At 50.1% G+C, this 16,782-nt stretch overlaps 1 protein-coding gene across 1 annotated transcript in view; it reads right to left on the minus strand.

The window, feature by feature from the left end:
• The window catches only part of VAPB (VAMP associated protein B and C), a 59,657-nt gene extending 42,875 nt beyond the window's left edge, over positions 1–16,782 (minus strand). Inside the window, exon 1 of the mRNA XM_043553597.1 lies at positions 16,383–16,782. Coding sequence (XP_043409532.1) covers positions 16,383–16,440 — 58 coding nt within the window. The 5' untranslated portion in view covers positions 16,441–16,782. The remainder of the gene's footprint in view (positions 1–16,382) is intronic.

A 16,782-nucleotide genomic window follows, 5' to 3' on the forward strand; every position in this document is an offset into this window, starting at 1 on the left:
TCTTTCCTTCTTTCTTTCCTTCTCTTTCTCTTTCTTTCTTTATTTTTTTTAACGTTTATTTATTTTTGAAGGAGAGAGAGACAGAGCATGATCAGGGAAGGGGCAGAGAGAGAGGGAGACAGAGAATCCGAAGCAGGCTCCAGGCTCTGAGCCGTCAGCATAGAGCCCAACAAGGGGCTCAAACTCACAGGCCATGAGATTACGACCTGAGCCAAAGTCAGATGCTTCACCGACTGAGCCACCCAGGTGCCCCTCCAGTCAGCCTCTTGAAAAGAAAACCCACTGCCAAACCCCTTTAACCTGTGCACAACACCTCCCTTCCCACTGCCCCACTCAGCAGCTACTATTATCTGGCACCAAGTTATACACATTTCCTGTTTGTTTATTTATTTAGGGCCCATCGTCCCTACTGGAAGATGAGCTCACTAAGGCAAGGGTTTGTCAGTTTTTCACCTCGGTCTCTCGAGTATCCAGAACGATACTTAGCACGTTCTAGGCATTCAAACAGGAACTGATGAATGAACTGCCCGGCAGCTGTGCTAAGCCCCCAGCCACAGACATGGCTCTGCTGCTCCTACCCGAACCCCGGGAGACCTGAAGCATGCTGGGAGGACCATTCCAGGACCCATCCAGAATTAGGAAACAGGAATGTGGGACTGAGGCTCTAGGACGATATATCTGCAGGGGGAGGGGGAAGAAATGATCAGACACCAGGTAACATTCAGTCGTGCCAGGTCCGGGATGCCTGGCTGGCTCGTCAGTAGAGCATGCGACTCTTGGACCTCGGGGTTGTAAGTCAAGCCCCGTGTTATGGGTACAGATAACATTAAAAATCTAAGATAGGAAATCTTCTTAAAAATGAATAAATAGGGGCACCTGGGTGGCTCAGTCGAGCGTCCAACTTTGGCTCAGGTCATGATCTCGCAGTTCACGAGTTCAAGCCCCACATCGGGCTGGCTGCTGTCAGTGCAGAGCCCGCTTCCGATCCTCTGTCCCCCCTCTCTGCCCCTCCCCCACTTGCACAAACACTCGCGCGCACTCTCTCTCAAAAATAAACATTTATAAATAAATAAATAAATAAATAAATAAATAAATAAATAAATGTATGTATCTACGTGCCAGGTCTATTTCAAACACTTCACCTGTATTAACTCATTTAATCCTAACATGCCCCATAGTGAAGAATATGAGGCACAGGGAAGTTAAATACTTTACCAAAGATCTTATGACCCATATGACATAGGGTCCAAGATTCACATCCAAGCAGTTTGGCCCCAGAGTTCACAGTCTTTTAACTCAAGGGTTTTATATCACCACTCACTGCACCGAATACTATATTAAAGGTAATACGTAACATTTTACGTAAACACAGGAGGGTGGGGAGAGTGGGGGGCTGAACGCTGACGGAAGGGCTGGAGTCTGAAAAGATGAACCGACACGCTTTCGGGGCCGGAGGAAAGGCCTGGTGAAAGCAGTGTGAAGCGACTGAAGTGGGGTCTTTACGGAGGAAAACAGAGGGTCACAGCCGAGGCGGCACGAGGGAAGTGGATGAAGCTGACAAATGCTCTTTAAAAAGTTTACAGTTCAGGGCACCTGGGTGGTTCAGTCGGTTGAGCTTCCGGCTCTCGGGCTCGGCTCAGGACCTGATCTCATGGTTCGTGGAACTGAGTCCCCCCACCGGACTCTTTGCTGACAGCACAGAGCCGGCTCGGGATTCTCTCGCTCTCGCTCTTGCTCTCTCGCTCCCCACCCCCCACCCCCGCTCAATCTCTCTCTAAATCGCAACATAAACAAACTTAAAAAAATACAAAATAAAATAAAAACCTTACAGTTTAAGTAAAAATAAACTGTAAAAACTAATTACCTTAACCCTATGCAAGTATGACAATGAGCTCCGCATGAGGAAATGAAAGGAAGAATATTAAAATAATTCCGGGGCGGGGGGGGGGGGGGGGGGCGCCTGGGTGGCTCAGTTGCTTGAATGTCCAACTTCAGCTCAGGTCATGATCTCACAGTATATGAGTTCGAGCCCCGTGCTGGGCTCTGTGCTGAAAGCTTGGGGTCTGGAGCCTTCTTCGGATTCTGTGTCTCCCCTTCTCTCTCTCCCTCCCCCACAGATAGACTCTGTGTGTCTCTCTCTCAAAAATAAATAAACATTAAAAAAATTTTTTTTTAATTTTTTTTATTTAAAAAAAAATTTTTTTTTCAACGTTTATTTATTTTTGGGACAGAGAGAGACAGAGCATGAACGGGGGAGGGGCAGAGAGAGAGGGAGACACAGAATCGGAAACAGGCTCCAGGCTCCGAGCCATCAGCCCAGAGCCCGACGCGGGGCTCGAACTCACGGACCGCGAGATCGTGACCTGGCTGAAGTTGGACGCTTAACCGACTGTGCCACCCAGGCGCCCCTAAAAAAATTTTTTTAATAAAAAACTAAAAAAAAATAATTCTAGGAAGGTAAGTGTGAAGAAAAAAATGGGCTTCTCTTTTCTGACAGGGGCTCTGAAAGTTTCCATTGCCTCTACAGCATTTAGTATAAACCAGAAATAAGAAGGTATGCATTTGCACATATTTGACTATGTATATGAGTGTGAGCGCATGTGTGCGTGCGTGTGTGTGTCTGAGGGCTTCTTATTCTGAACAGCATATAAATACTACAGTTGTTAACATGGAAAATAAAAGCTGGCACTGTTTAAAAAAAGGAAAACAAAAGCCCAATTTTGAAAGGCTTTGATCCTGGCCTAGGAATCCTGAACACTAACCCATGTGATCTAGGGAGCCAATGAACGCTTTAAAATAAAGAAATGACATGATCAAATTTCAATTTTAGAAAAATAACTCTGAAAACCGTATACAGGATAGTTTGAAGGGTGAGGGAAGTAGGGAGAATCAGGAACGGAGCTGGGACGGGGGGAATAATCCGGAAGGGAAGGGGCCTATCCTCAGGATGTGGCAGTGGAGATCAAAGCAGCAAAGGGGTGCACGTGGTGCTGAATACAATGGCTTGAGCGGGTGTCGGGTGTCGGAGGTGGAGCCTCGGGGCAACAGGAGTTTGGGACTTCTGGATCACCCAGCAGACTGGAGGGGCCATTGCCAAGATGTGAAAGACCCGCTGGACGGGAACATGTGGATGAACTCTGCACGCAGAGTACGGGACACGTGGAGTCTGGGGCACTTGCGTGACAACCCGACAGGCAGGGATGGCAGGAGGCACACCGCAGAGATCAGAAGACCTGCTTGGAGATACAAATTTGGAAGTTTTCTGTGTAGAAGGGACAGCTGAAGGCGCTGTTAATGAGAAAGCAGAAAGAAAACGGTTAAATGGAGAAGACGGAGGACAGAGCCTGGGTAATGTCAACACCCGGTAAAAGAAACGATGAAGAGGTGGGCAGTTCACCGGAAAAGTCAAAGATAAATGTCGCAGAGAGAAACCCGGTGAAGCACAAGAGGTTTCAGTGGAGCGGTGAGGCCTGAGAACTGACAGGGAAGTGAGGGCGTAAGCCAGTGACCGAGAGTCAGTGTTTCCAGAAATGTAGTTGTGATGGAGGACTGGGCGTCCGCGTCCGCAGGGGAAGATCTGGGGTACGCGACTTCTTTTCAGGAAGGGAAACGGAAGGAAGCACGTCTGCAGGCACCGGGCAGGAGGTAAGCGGAGGAGAAACGTGAGACACCGGCCGGGCTGGCTAACGGAGCAAGATACCATCCGCGACGGGAAAGGATACGGGGTGAGGGAGCAGTTCTGACTCTGAAACGGCGGGGGAGGACGGGTGGGAAGAGAGGCGTGCAGACAGACGGAAGCGCCGGCACGGCAGGAAACCTTAAGTGTTTCTGAGCGGAGGGCACGGGGTCCACCCGGCCGGCTGCTCCCGGCTGGCTCTGCTGAGGGGTGGACTTGCCCAGCCTCCGCCGCAGAAAGTCTTCTCCTCTCCCTGCTCCCCTCTCTCAATATGCGTAAGCCCAGACACCATCAGCGGACGCCTGGAGAGCCTGCCCCGGGCCGTGCACCGTGCAGGGCACCGGCGGCGGCGTCTGGGGGCAAAAGACAAAGGTCTTGTAAGCGAACGAGGAAGGGGGTCAAGAAACCAAACACTCCTTACTACGGTAAGTGTGGGAGCACAGGACACAGGACAGCGTGAGTGGCGAGGGCGACAGGAAAGCAACCTCAAGGACGGAAGCCGTGTCGAGCCCTGAGGTACGTGGCAGGGAGCAGCGACACCGGGGGAGGAACGGACCCATTCTGCGTGGCGGAAGACAACCTCTGCAAAGCCCCAGCACCGGGGAGAAGGAACGGCTGGAACCTGAGTGGAGGAGAGAAGACGCCGGAGACCAATGCGACAGGCACGGACCATCTTCCGGGTCTTGTTAAAAAACGTACACTTCGCTCTTTTGACAACGGGGAGGCATTCAATGATTTCAGGCAAGCAAGAGATGAGCCGGACCCGCGCACGTGAAAGCGTCACCAGGACGGACACAAGACAGAGGACTCAGACAGGAAGGCCAGCGAAGAGGTAGGACAGTCACCCGGGGGAAGCGAGGCAGCCACGGAGGAACAAGGAAGAAGGGGCAGATCTGAGTCACGGGCTTTCTGAGTCACCGAACTGGTCAACCGCGCGGACGTGGGCCCCGCTCACACAGCAGTCTCTGCGGGACGAGGAGCCGGGAGGAGAAAAAGACAAGGGAGCGAGGGGTGCGGTTTGGCACCTACTGCACCCCCCGCCCCCGCGGCCCCGTGTATGGGCTCGGGTGAGGCCTGCGGTCCTCTGGCGGTCACCGGGCCACCCGCAAGTGCCAAGGAAGACCTCCCCAGCGGGGTCGAGGGAGGACAGTGAGGGACGCGGAGAAGGAAAAGCGAGAAGAGGGGGAGAAAACCTATCGCCCTGAGCATTCGCGGCAGGACTCCAGGGGGAGCGGGCAAAAGCGGGCCCCTGGGTGGGAGAAGCCCGCGGGGACGAGGCTGGGGACGGAAGCAGGGCTCAGGAGCGGAGGGGCGCGTGCTGAGGCGGCAACAGGGGGGTGCCCGGGTGCCGGGGAAATGGCCATTAGGACCGCTACATCCAGGAGCTTGTGAGGAAAAGGAGGCACGTGAAGGGGGAACAAGTAAGGAGGGCCACCAAGACTGAGGCGGACGAGACGACGCTCAGGTGCGTACCGAAGACGACTAGGCCGCCAGCACCCAGCACCGCGCTCAGCGTTGGATAGTGAAGAAAGAGAGAAACTCTCTCTGCGGGAGAAAGGCAGCAAACGCATTCATTTGAAAAAAGAACGAGAGGAGGAAACAAAAAGACCCAAGTGAACTGACCAAGTTCCTCGGGACTTCTCCAGCTGACCTCGCGTGTTTCTCCCCCTCCGCCATTCTCTGACACCGGAGGTCAACGAGACACCCACGGGAACTGCGATCCTCCTGTCCCCAAATCACACGAGAAGTCCTGAACGAACACACCTGCAGACTCTCTAAGGAGTGATGCATGGCTTTCCTTCATCCAATTAGTAAAGCAGTGTCTGACTTTAAAAAGGTCACAAAGCATGGACTTAGATTTTCAGAGCAGTCCATCAGGATACATTTATATGCCAACAAATCAATTCAACCAACAGAATGAGAATTCAAATAAGCCTCCACAAGGACAAACCTTTGGTTTTTCAGCAAATCCCTCTTTCCAGTCTTAGGTATGCTTCTGTTTCAAATGGTCCTACGGAATACTAAAAAGATGACCATGTCCAGGGTCGTGTCCTTTCTTTGGGGTTAGTGGAAGAAAACCACAGGAAAAGAATATAGTCATTACTAAGTGAAAGAAATCAATCTGAAAAGGCTACATACTCTATGATTCCAACTCCACGATATTCTGAAAAAGATAAAACTATGGAGACGGTAAAAAGATCAGTAGTTGCCAGGGGCTGGAGAGAAGAGAGGGATGAGTAGGTTGAAAAACAGGATTTTTAGGGCAATGCAATTGCTCTTCATAATATTATTATGGTAGATACGTATCATTATACATTGTCCAAACCCGAAGTGTGAACCATAATACAAGCTATGGACTTTAGGAGATGATAATGTAGCTGTGTAGGTTCATAAATTGTGACAAATGTGCTACTCCCATGGGCGGTGTTGATAACGGGGGAGGCTATGCCTGTGGGAACAAAGGGTATATACAAAATCTCTGTACCTTCCTGTTACCTTTACCGGGAATCTAAAACTGCTCCAAAAAAAAAAAAAAAAAGAAAACAAAACAAAACAAAACAAAAAAACAAACAAAAAAGGAAAGGTGAGGTTCTTACAAAGTACCTGGAGAAAAAGAAGGCATGTTCTATTAGTCATTGCTGGAAAAACTAAAGAAACAAAACCTACAGGAGTTTGCATTCTAGAAGAGAAAATAAAGCAGTTGGAAAATGAAGCACCCAAGAGTAAGACATAAAATATGCAAATGATATACAATCTGTGCAATCCGAGGAGATGCAGAAAAAAGCTAGATGAGAAAAGGTCTAAGAATACTCAGGAAAGGTTGACAGAATCCTGACACTGACTGAACTTTTAAACAGGACCAAGACGGTTTGTTAATTGAATACCCGGGCGCCCACTAAGGCACCAGCAGGTTCTATGGGAAACACAAGCCCCAGTTTCTGCCCTCAAGGGGCTTTCCATCTTTCTGCTTCAGCTAAAATAAATGTCCCGTTTAGCTGTCTCCAGCTAAAATAAACTTGAATGTCCCGTTCTCAAGGCTAGAGCTGGATGGAACAGCCAGTGATGTTCAGGTCAAGCCCCCTCATCCAACAGAAGAGGAAATCAAAGCCAGTGAGATTAGCAGAGGGTCTCCCAAGTGACAGCGCCAGAGGGAACAAAGCCCCCCTTCGTAACACAAAACACACACGCTGTGCCGCTGAGAGACCGGTGCAAATTATACGTCTTCAGAGTCCAGGCCTAGGTCCTCTCACTTCTACACCGGAGATGATGATGATGCTGACTTCCCAGACAGGTGCCATTCCTTTCCTTCCCTTTTCTCTACTCTACCATAGCTGCTGAATGATGCGACCGAAGGAAAATAGTAGCAGCTAAGCGACAATCACACGGGGGTCGCAGGCACTAGAAAATAAAGGGCCTCACGTAGGCCGACGGGTGGCAGAAGGGAAGATGCGGTGATAATACCAGGACACAATTTTTAACACGAACACATTAATGACATGGTCAGAAGTGATCGAGTTAGAACGTGAGTTCTTAGGGGAGAAAAGAATCGGAAGAAAGGTACGTTTAACGTCAGTCAGGCACTCCAAGGCTCCAGAACAACTCTGCGCCTCATGTCAGCATGCGAGGAGGCCATTACGGGCCGAGATTACCAGGAAGCACCTTTCCTTCCTTTTTCTCTCGTTTCTCGTTCAATTCTCCTTCTCGAGGCCCACTGTCCTGCTGCCAGACCCCCTTTCATCTTCCTAACAACATAATAGATAAGAAAACCTAGGGCCTTCCTACTCAGCCACACGCCCACTGGTCGCGAAGGGAAGAGATACAGCCAACGTAAGGATAAAGGACGCGGGCTTGGCGGGCAGATCTCGTTCAAATCCCAGCTCCACCCCTAATTCAGGTTCCTGAACCTGAACATCCTAACTGTTTCCACTTCCTAAGCTGTTGTAAGAACTACATGAGTGAGCAGGTACAGAAAAATGCCTCGCACACAGTAAGAGCCCAGCAAGTCACAAATCTCAGATGCCCCCTTCCCTGGGAGATCGAAACCCGGAAGAGGAACCCGCACAGCTTCGTCTAAGCTTCCAGCTGGAGACGGCCCGTAAGTGCGCTGTCTCCAGGGTGTGCCCTGCCCTCTACCACCTACAGGCGGGGAACCTTGCGAGCCAGGACTCCTCAGTCCCCGACCCAATGCCTGGTCCACAGAAGCTTTCACTATGTGGTGGTGGAACCCACCCTCCATCAGCCGCATGTTCTGTTCCTTCCACCAGACAAGAAGGCGCGGTCTGTCCACGAAGAAAACCTCAAAGGAGGAGCTGTGGAAAAGGAAGACACCCAAAATGTTCACAACTGGACGACCGTCTATTACGCACACAATCATCATATCCGTGCAGGTCTCCAAACCCTCTCCAGCTGGACGTGTATGCGTGTAGGTCATCACGCGGCGGAGCGAGGCTTCCCAAAGCACAGCTCGTACAGAATAAAACGACACTTTCTGTTACTATACCCCGTGAAGTAGTCTCTTTCAGCAGTCGAGAAACCTCTGGTTATCTACTAACTTACCCTTTTCGCTTCCGGCTGAAGGCAGGGGCCTAGCAGGAGCATCGGCACTAAAGGGTTTAGAGCCCCACCAGCAGAGCCGAAGGTGGCACCTGAAAGGTCATTTATGTTAGATATTCCTATCTTACCTTCCAGGATACCCACTTCGCAAAACTGCAAACCTGTGACTTCCCTATCACGCACACATCTCACACTACCGTCCAAAGACTCAAGAACACAGCTGCAAATTACTCGAACGCTAATGTTTTTTACACACACAGAATCGTTAAGTACCATCAAGATCTGATATAAAAAGTGAATATTCACAAGGTAAACCAAAGAATGCTACACAGTCATCGACATGAACTTTTTAAATAAAAAGTACGGTCCAGAATCCTTCATAAAAAACTCCACGAAGAATAATTTTTAATTAATTAACGTTCTTAAGAAATTATCCTGACAGCTACTAACACTTCCTTAACGGTTATGAATCCTCTGCATCCCTCCCCCAGGAATGAATCCCTTCATGAGTTCGTTCTAAAGAGCTGACGGGGACGTACCGAAAAGAAGTGGCCTTTAGCTCCGGGCACACCAGGGTGAAATCCCTGCACCACCATTTACCACCGCAGCCTCCTTCAGGGGCCCGCTGCCTAACCGCCGAGTAACTGACCTCACAGGACTGTGGCGCGGGGTAAACGAGATAGAAAACAGCAAGCATCTATGGACAGTCCTTACACTCTGTGCACTATTTCCTGGAAATTAAACATCCATCTTCCAGAAATGTTCGTCCTTCCCCTACCTTTGCTCTTCCAAATGGACATCCGCATACAGCCACTGCTTTTAACTCCACGCCCAACCCAGAGGGGAAGCAGGGGGAGTCGCCCACTCAGCCCCTTACAAGTAAATATGCCCTCTGCTCCTAGCTCGCCAGGTTCAGCTTTCCGTTCCGCCGTTCTCTGGCGCTCTCCAAGCCTTAGACAATCCAAGCAACTCAGAGTTGTTCCAAGCCGCATCACGAGCAATTTACATATAGGTAAATGGTCCCGGGGTCCATCCCACTGCCTTAGAGAACAATCCAAAAGGCACAAACAACAGTCTCTCTCTCTCCCCCAAATAAGTATTTCCCTAACCACCCTTCCCAGATAGGCTGACGCTGCAGGAGCCTACTGAGCTGCCAACTGTATACAAACTCAAACATTATCACAGGTTATCTGTAACAATGTGGACCCACAAGCAACACTGGCTGCCCACGCGGACGTGGACACACACCCATAAACCACAAAGTCTGACTGAAGACATTATCTGACACTGATGAAAAGAAAAACTAACCTACTAGTCAAAGACTGATGATAACCCTCTGAAAGGATAAAGGAAAACTCTAAGGTCGTGTTGCTACAGCTTTACAGTTCTGTCTAAAACGTTATTAAAAGAAAGCACTTCAGGAGTGCTTCCCATGGAACCATGCCATTTCCTCAATGATTTTTTTTCCCATGCAAGGCAAGAAAGGCTAAAGCACTTTAAGTTGTATCTAAACATCAACAGCTTCTGTTAACACATTTAACATTTTGAAAAATAGATATTCTAGAGATACTTTTCTGCCGCGCTGATTTAAAAAGAAAAAAAAATCTTAAAATGTCTGTCAAGTCCGGTAACTTTGTTTCCATAAACAAAGCTGCTTTAAACGACTCTTGTTTTTGTAAAGCCAGCAGCCCAGGTCTGTCAGGTAGAAACTTCAAAGAAGGCACACAGCCACTGAGCAAGGGCCAAAGCAAGCGCAGATACGCTATGCTGATGACAGCCTGAAAGGGGCCTAAAAGGATAGAAAACGAGGAAGCGAGCCTAGAAAGCATAATGTCACTTTGTTTTTAACACAATCCCTGCTGCAAAATTACTGCGCGGAAGGCTTTTATTTTATTTTATTAAAGACACTCTATGGCAACCTTGTCTTGACTAATGGAACTCAGCCCTCTTTCTTGTCACCTTGCTGAAAGCTGTGCTCATTTGTTCCAAATCATGGTCAGCCTTCAGACGGCAAATTTTTCAAATACAGATGGGGAGTGGATGAGGCGATCTTTGGAGATGATTCCTTATGTAAAAATTCAAGTTACAGATTTTAAAAATCGAGCCTCAGGGGAGTAGCAACATAGTTTACATGGAGTTACATGGAGTATCCATGGAGTTATATGCAGCTTATTATGGTTTGCGCGGAGTTACCAGGAGTAACCAACATAGTTTACTCCCTTGACTCTTCCCCTAATTTTCAACTATGCAGTGGTCATATCGCAGGGTCAAAGTTCTCAGTATTTTGTCCTCAGCATTAGAAAAAAAGATGCTATCCCACTGTAATAAATAACAGACAGTGACAATAATGTTTAAGATTTCATGTCTTTAATAAGCATCAGCTCAGGGGCGCCTGGGTGGCGCAGTCGGTGAAGCGTCCGACTTCAGCCAGGTCACGATCTCACGGTCCAGGAGTTCGAGCCCCGCGTCAGGCTCTGGGCTGATGGCTCAGAGCCTGGAGCCTGTTTCCGATTCTGTGTCTCCCTCTCTCTCTGCCCCTCCCCCGTTCATGCTCTGTCTCTCTCTGTCCCAAAAATAAATAAACGTTGAAAAAAAAAATTTTTTTTTTAAAAATAAGCATCAGCTCAGACTAATTATTTTAATAAATCCACACACAGATGCAAAGCTACCAGGTAATTATGAAGAGAACTATGATGCAAGTTACAACCACACACATCTAGGAACTATCACCATTTTCCAGATACGAGGACATGGCCAAGTCTACCCATTTTTTTCACTTAAGGAGTTAACCACGAAGATGGTAAGTAAGCGAATAAAAGAAAGTTAACTTCTGGCTCACATTTTTCCCCAGGAACATAAAGTCAGAAGTAAATAGTACAATCGAAGAAGATTGAAGTTTGATTAAAGCTTAGTAAGTTTAATGCCACTTGCTTTTGATGAGCAAGCTGGTTAATAATTAAATAAATGAAGATAATCTATTCAGGATGGATTGAAACCACGACCATAAAGAATCTTAAGCACACTGCTGACATTTTGTTGTGCTGTAAAACACAGCCTGTTCTACGTGATCAAGAAATGTTAAGGAAATCGGTGCCATACTAAAGCAAAAGAACGAATGTTGTACTTAGCATCTGAAAGATAATTACTGCATTGAACTGCCTATATCTACAAGGTTTTATATTTTTTGGCTTCCTAAACAGAATTAAATGACACATTAACTTAAGGGGATGGACTAGTGATTCCAAGCATGCTTTCTTCACACACAAGACAGGGTCGCGCACCTACCTTCCATCCACAGTGCCCAGGTTCCTATTTTCTCCCCAAGGTGGTAATTAACCACACCAGTCTACCGGCGCCACCCCTACTGACCAACGGCGAGACTTCTTGAAGGCCAGTGGTTTAGTCTCAGACTAAAGCAAAGATCCACAGCGGGTTTACACCTTAACTAATCACCCACGAGGACGGTTAACAGACCACTCTCATGTGACTGTGTCATGGGCTAGGATGTGAAGAAGGATTAAGAGTCCTGGACAATGACCAAAAAAACACAAGACGTACTATTTACCGCAGACGGAATCTGATAGAAGCGGATAGAGAACAGAAAGAAAATAAGAGACCAAAACGCCCTGAAAGTGACTTGTTCAGAAAGCTGCCTCTGAGCTGGGCAACAAGTGGGACCTCAGAGTTGGGAGCCGCAAAGGAAAGTAGTTAGGCCTTGAAAGAAATGAGATCAACAGCAAGAGCCACAAGGCAAAGCACACACTTCACAGGTTTCCAAAGACCCTTAACTCTTCCAGAAAGGTCCTCCAGTCCAAATGAGCCTCTACTATTTCAACACGGCAGATGTCACGGTGCCACGCTTCTTCCAGGAAGCCTGCAGTCCTTCTCCTGCTAATACTTAACACCGGCAGCCCGGCACTTTCTGGAAGTCTGAACAACAAGTCACGTAAGTCTATGTTCTTTCCCTCCGTAACATCCTCAACTTCAACATAATCACACAGATGTCCGAGATGTGGGGCTCCTGGATGGCTCAGTCGGTTAAGCGTCCAACTCTTGGTTTTAGCTCAGGTCATCATCTCACAGTTCTTGAGTTCAAGCCCCACATCAGGCTCTGCACTGGCAACTTGGAGCCTGCTTGGGATTCTCCCTCTCTGCCCCTCCCCTACACACACACACACACACACACACACACACACACACACACTCTCTCTCTCTCTCTCTCTCTCTCTCTCTCAAAATAAACTCAAGAAAAAAAAAAAAAGAAAAGAAAGAAAAAGAAAGAAAAAAAATGTCCAAAATGGAAAAGATTCAAACATATATAATCCCATATCATCTAAGGCTGAATCTGAAAGATGGTTCCTGGGGGGGCTCAGTCGCTTAAAGCCTCCAACTTTGGCTCAGGTCATGATCTCACGGCTCATGAGTTCCAGCCCCGCATCAGACTCTATGTTCTGATAGAGTCTGCAGAGCCTAGAGCTTGCTTCAGATTCTGTGTCTCCCTCTCTCTCTCTGCCCCTCCTCCGCTTGCGCTCTCTCTCTCTCTCTCAAAACTAAACATGAAAAATTTTAAAAAAGGAAAAAAAAGATGACTCTTGGGGCACCTGGGTGGCTCAGTTGGTTAGGTGTCAGACTCCCAATTTCGGCTCAGGTCACGATCTCATGGTTTGTGGGTTCGAGCCCCACACTGGGCTCTGTGCTGACAGTACGGAGCCTGCTTGGGATTCTCTCTCCCTCTCTCTGCTCCTCCCCACTCGTGCACATGTTCTCTCTCTCTCTCTTTCTCTCTCTCTCTCTCAAAGATAATTAAGTAAATAAATAGATATTTTTAAAAAAATAAATAAAAGATGATTCTTTTATTCCTTTAAAAGATAATTAACTTTTAGGGCACCTGGATGGCTCAGTCAGTTAAGCGTCCAGCTCTTGGTTTCCGCCTAGGTCATGATCTCACAGTTCATGGGCGTGAACCCCACATTGGGCTCTGTGCTGACAGCCTGGGATTCTCTCTCTCCCTCTCTCTCTGTCCCTCCCCTGCTCTCCCACGCCTGGTCTCTCTCCTTGTCGCTCTCAAAATAAACTTTAAAAAAATAAAAATAAATAAAAGATAATTAACTGTTTTCCTTTGGATGATAATTTGTGTTATTTTAGGCATTTTAATTAATGCCTTATTAAGTGAGCTTGCAGGTTTGATTCTTCGAAGTAAACCACCTGAAGTCAGAGTCATCACCCTAAGTAACTTGGAAGACATCTGTTAAAAGTGGCAATTCTCATCCTGAAATGAATGAACTGTATACAGCGAGCCAGAGGACAGAGTCTCTATTCTAAATTGTCTTAGCCCTCAGCTTAAAGCAAATAAACCAATCTCATAAAGCAGCATCTACATATGACTGCAGGTGCCTTTTCTGAAGTCATGAGCCAACCGCTTTTTCAACAATCTGACACCCTGACTTTTCTTGGACCACTGTCCTAGCACAAATATCCAGTGACTTTGGCCATCACGACTTTGGCCAACCTAGGGCCAGAAGGGTCATTGTTTCTCTAGCTACACCTCGCAGGTAAAGAAGTTGAAATGAGGAAACCAGTTGTCTGAATACAACCACCAAGCTCTGTAAAATACTGTGCATTTACAAAGCTGCTGAACAGCCATGACATCACTCCAAAGCAACAACAAAACTTTCTACGGGAGGCTAGGTAGATGTGAGCTCCATCCCATGGACTGAGTTCACCCCAGACTTCGTGCAGTGAAGTTGCCAGCCCAATATCAAACATCTCTAACTGAAAGAACCAGAACAAAAACTTCAATTTTCTCAAATCAGTGCCTCTTTCCATAACACAAGATTGGAGGAGTGTTATGTACTGGGGGCAGGTTCGGGGGGGTGGGAATCAATCAAGGGACTACCTGAGGAGAAGCAACACAATTTGAATTTGGATCCTGGCTGAGTCTGCGCACAGGCCTCGAGCCTTACTCCTGTCTCCTAGCTAGCCTCACGCCCTACCTTGCCCTGCAACCCCAGAGAATGCCGCTTGCTGCTGTCACTCAGAACTACCAGTGGCACCCCAAAGGGGCTCACTCGGCCTTCCTGCCTCCAGACGTGGCATTCCCTCTGCCTGACGTACTCCCCACCCACTTCTTCTAGTTTGCTTCCAGCTGACCTTTAAACTCAGCTCAAATGACATCTTTTTCAGGAGCGGACCTCCCTGGTGCTCTCGGAGCTCTACGATCACCTTAGATCGTGGCACTGTCCTGGTTGATTCTGTCATCTGCCCCTTCCCTTCACTTAAGTCCTGGAGTGAGGGGTTGAGGGAGAAGGGGACTCATCTCCCCTGGTTTCTGACACGTGGAACAGGCACTCAGTAAACGTGAGTGAACAAAATGAACGAAAGTGCCAATACTCAGGAGTAGCCAGGCCCTGCTTCTGGGGTGCAGGACCTCAGACGATTCAAGTGGAAACCATCGCCCTCCACATTCACTGTAGCTACTCGGGTTCCCTTCCCAGCCTGGCTGCTCTAGAATGAGGCCGTAACATCACGCAAGCCGAAGCACTGTCACCAAATGACAATCCACGTTAGGTTCGTGGGGCTTTTTTGTTTTTGTTTGATGTTCATTTCAACCGGAAACTCTTTGGTTCTTTACACATTTAGAATCGTTTCCGACTGTTATTTTGGGAGGCAAAGTGACAGCCACAGTTCTGGAGTATTTCCCAGGGGGCAGACAGCATAATCGTGAAGGACTGTGAGCTCTGGGGGGCACCAGGGTGGCTCAGCTGGGTAAGGGTCCAACTCTTGATTTCCACTCAGGTCATCTCATGGTTTGTGGGTTCGAGCCCCACGTCGGGCTCTGCGCTGGCAGTGCGAAGCCTGCTTGGAATGCTCTCGCTCTCTCTCTCTGCCCCTCCCCTGCGCGCTCTCCCTCTAAATAAATAAATAAATAAATAAATAAATAAATAAATAAATAAATCAAGAAAGGAGTCTAAGCTCTGAAGTCTGAGTTCACATGTGTCACATGCCAACAGGGTGACTCTGGGTAAGTCAGAGTGACCCTAAACTACCTCTCGCCAACACACAGGAAGCAGGGTGCCTCTGGTCAGCATTCGCTCCACGAACACCGCCTGAGCTCCGACCGCGGGCCGAGTGCTGGCGCTCCAGCCGCGCCATCGCCACCCCGCACAAGGTGTCCTCTCACTGTATCACCCGCTGGATCTCCTTCCCAGACCTCAGCACTACCTGAAAAGGGTTTTTGCTTGCGGCTTCGTCTCCCCTCTCGAGAAGGTAAGCACTATGACAGCTGGGGCCCTGTCTGCGGTCCATTCCTGGTCTCTCCGGGGCTCAGCGCGGAGCGAGCACACGGTTTACTCAACACATCTGAAAAGTAGGAACGGGCAAGCCTGACGCGGCCCCCTCTGCCCCGCGACGCTTACACTTCAGTGGAGAAAACACACGGGCGGCGTGAAGCCTGGCGATCCAAAGGGCCCTGGTTGGCCACAGGCACACGTGGCGCACTAGGCTTCCTCCGGCTCGCCCCTGCCCCCCCGCCCCCCGCTGCACGGACGTGAGCCCCGGGCACGAGGAAGGCAGAGGCAGGCAAGTTGGGCCACGTCCCATCAGAACCGCCGAGGGCCTTTTCATTCATTGGCGCAGCAGACGTCCCCCGGGCTCCCGACAAGCGCCGGGCATGCAGCAGAGAAACGACCAAGTCCTGTCCTCATGGAGTTTCCCTTCTAGCGTGGGAGCGCAGCACACAAGTGCGTAAAACTGCCCTCGGAGATGGTGTGAGCGCCGTGCAGACGCGGAGCAGGGGTGTGACGGGGCACGGCTGCAGGTGTCCGCCGCGGGGCGGGGGAAGGGGGGCGTCGGCGCGGGGCCTCTCGGGGGCGGCGACAGGTGGGCGAACCCCGGACAGGTCGGCCCCGCGGGAGGGGTGGGGGGGGGGGAACAGCTGACCCTCGGCCGGAAGAGCCCCTGACCGGACGGCGTGCACCGGGAGGCCCCGGCTGCCCGACGGGCTCGGTGCGCGGGGCGGACGCGCCGTCGGGCGGGGCGGGGACCGCGGGCCGCGCGGGGACCCACGTCACCGCCGCGCCGCCGGGGCCTGCGGGCGGGGGCGCGGGGCGGCGGGGCCGGGCCCGCGGCCGAACATGGCGGACCTCCGGCTTACCTCGGAATTTGAGCTCGTGCTGCGGCTCGAGGCTCAGGACCTGCTCCACCTTCGCCATGTTCCTCAGCGGCGGGGCACCTCTGGCGGGGGGACCCCTAAGAGGTCACCTGAGGCGGGAGGCGTTAATGCTGCGCCCCCTTTAAATTCGGAAAGGGGGGGCCTGCCGGGATGCGGGCGGGGGTCGTCTACGGGGTGCGCGCGGGGGGGGGGGGGCGGCCTACGCGGTGCAGGCGCAGGGGCGGAGGGCGAGGGCGAGGCCGCGGTGCCCGGCGAGCGCACGGCACGCACGCACGCACGCAGCGACGCACGCACGCAGGCACGCAGCGGGCTGGCCGGTTCGGCCCTGCGCGCGCTCGGGCGGCGGGAAGCTGCGCGCGCGGAGCCCCTCCCGGGGTTGTGC

Source organism: Prionailurus bengalensis, chromosome A3 (genome assembly GCF_016509475.1).
Source record: "Prionailurus bengalensis isolate Pbe53 chromosome A3, Fcat_Pben_1.1_paternal_pri, whole genome shotgun sequence".
Classification (NCBI taxonomy): domain Eukaryota; kingdom Metazoa; phylum Chordata; class Mammalia; order Carnivora; family Felidae; genus Prionailurus; species Prionailurus bengalensis.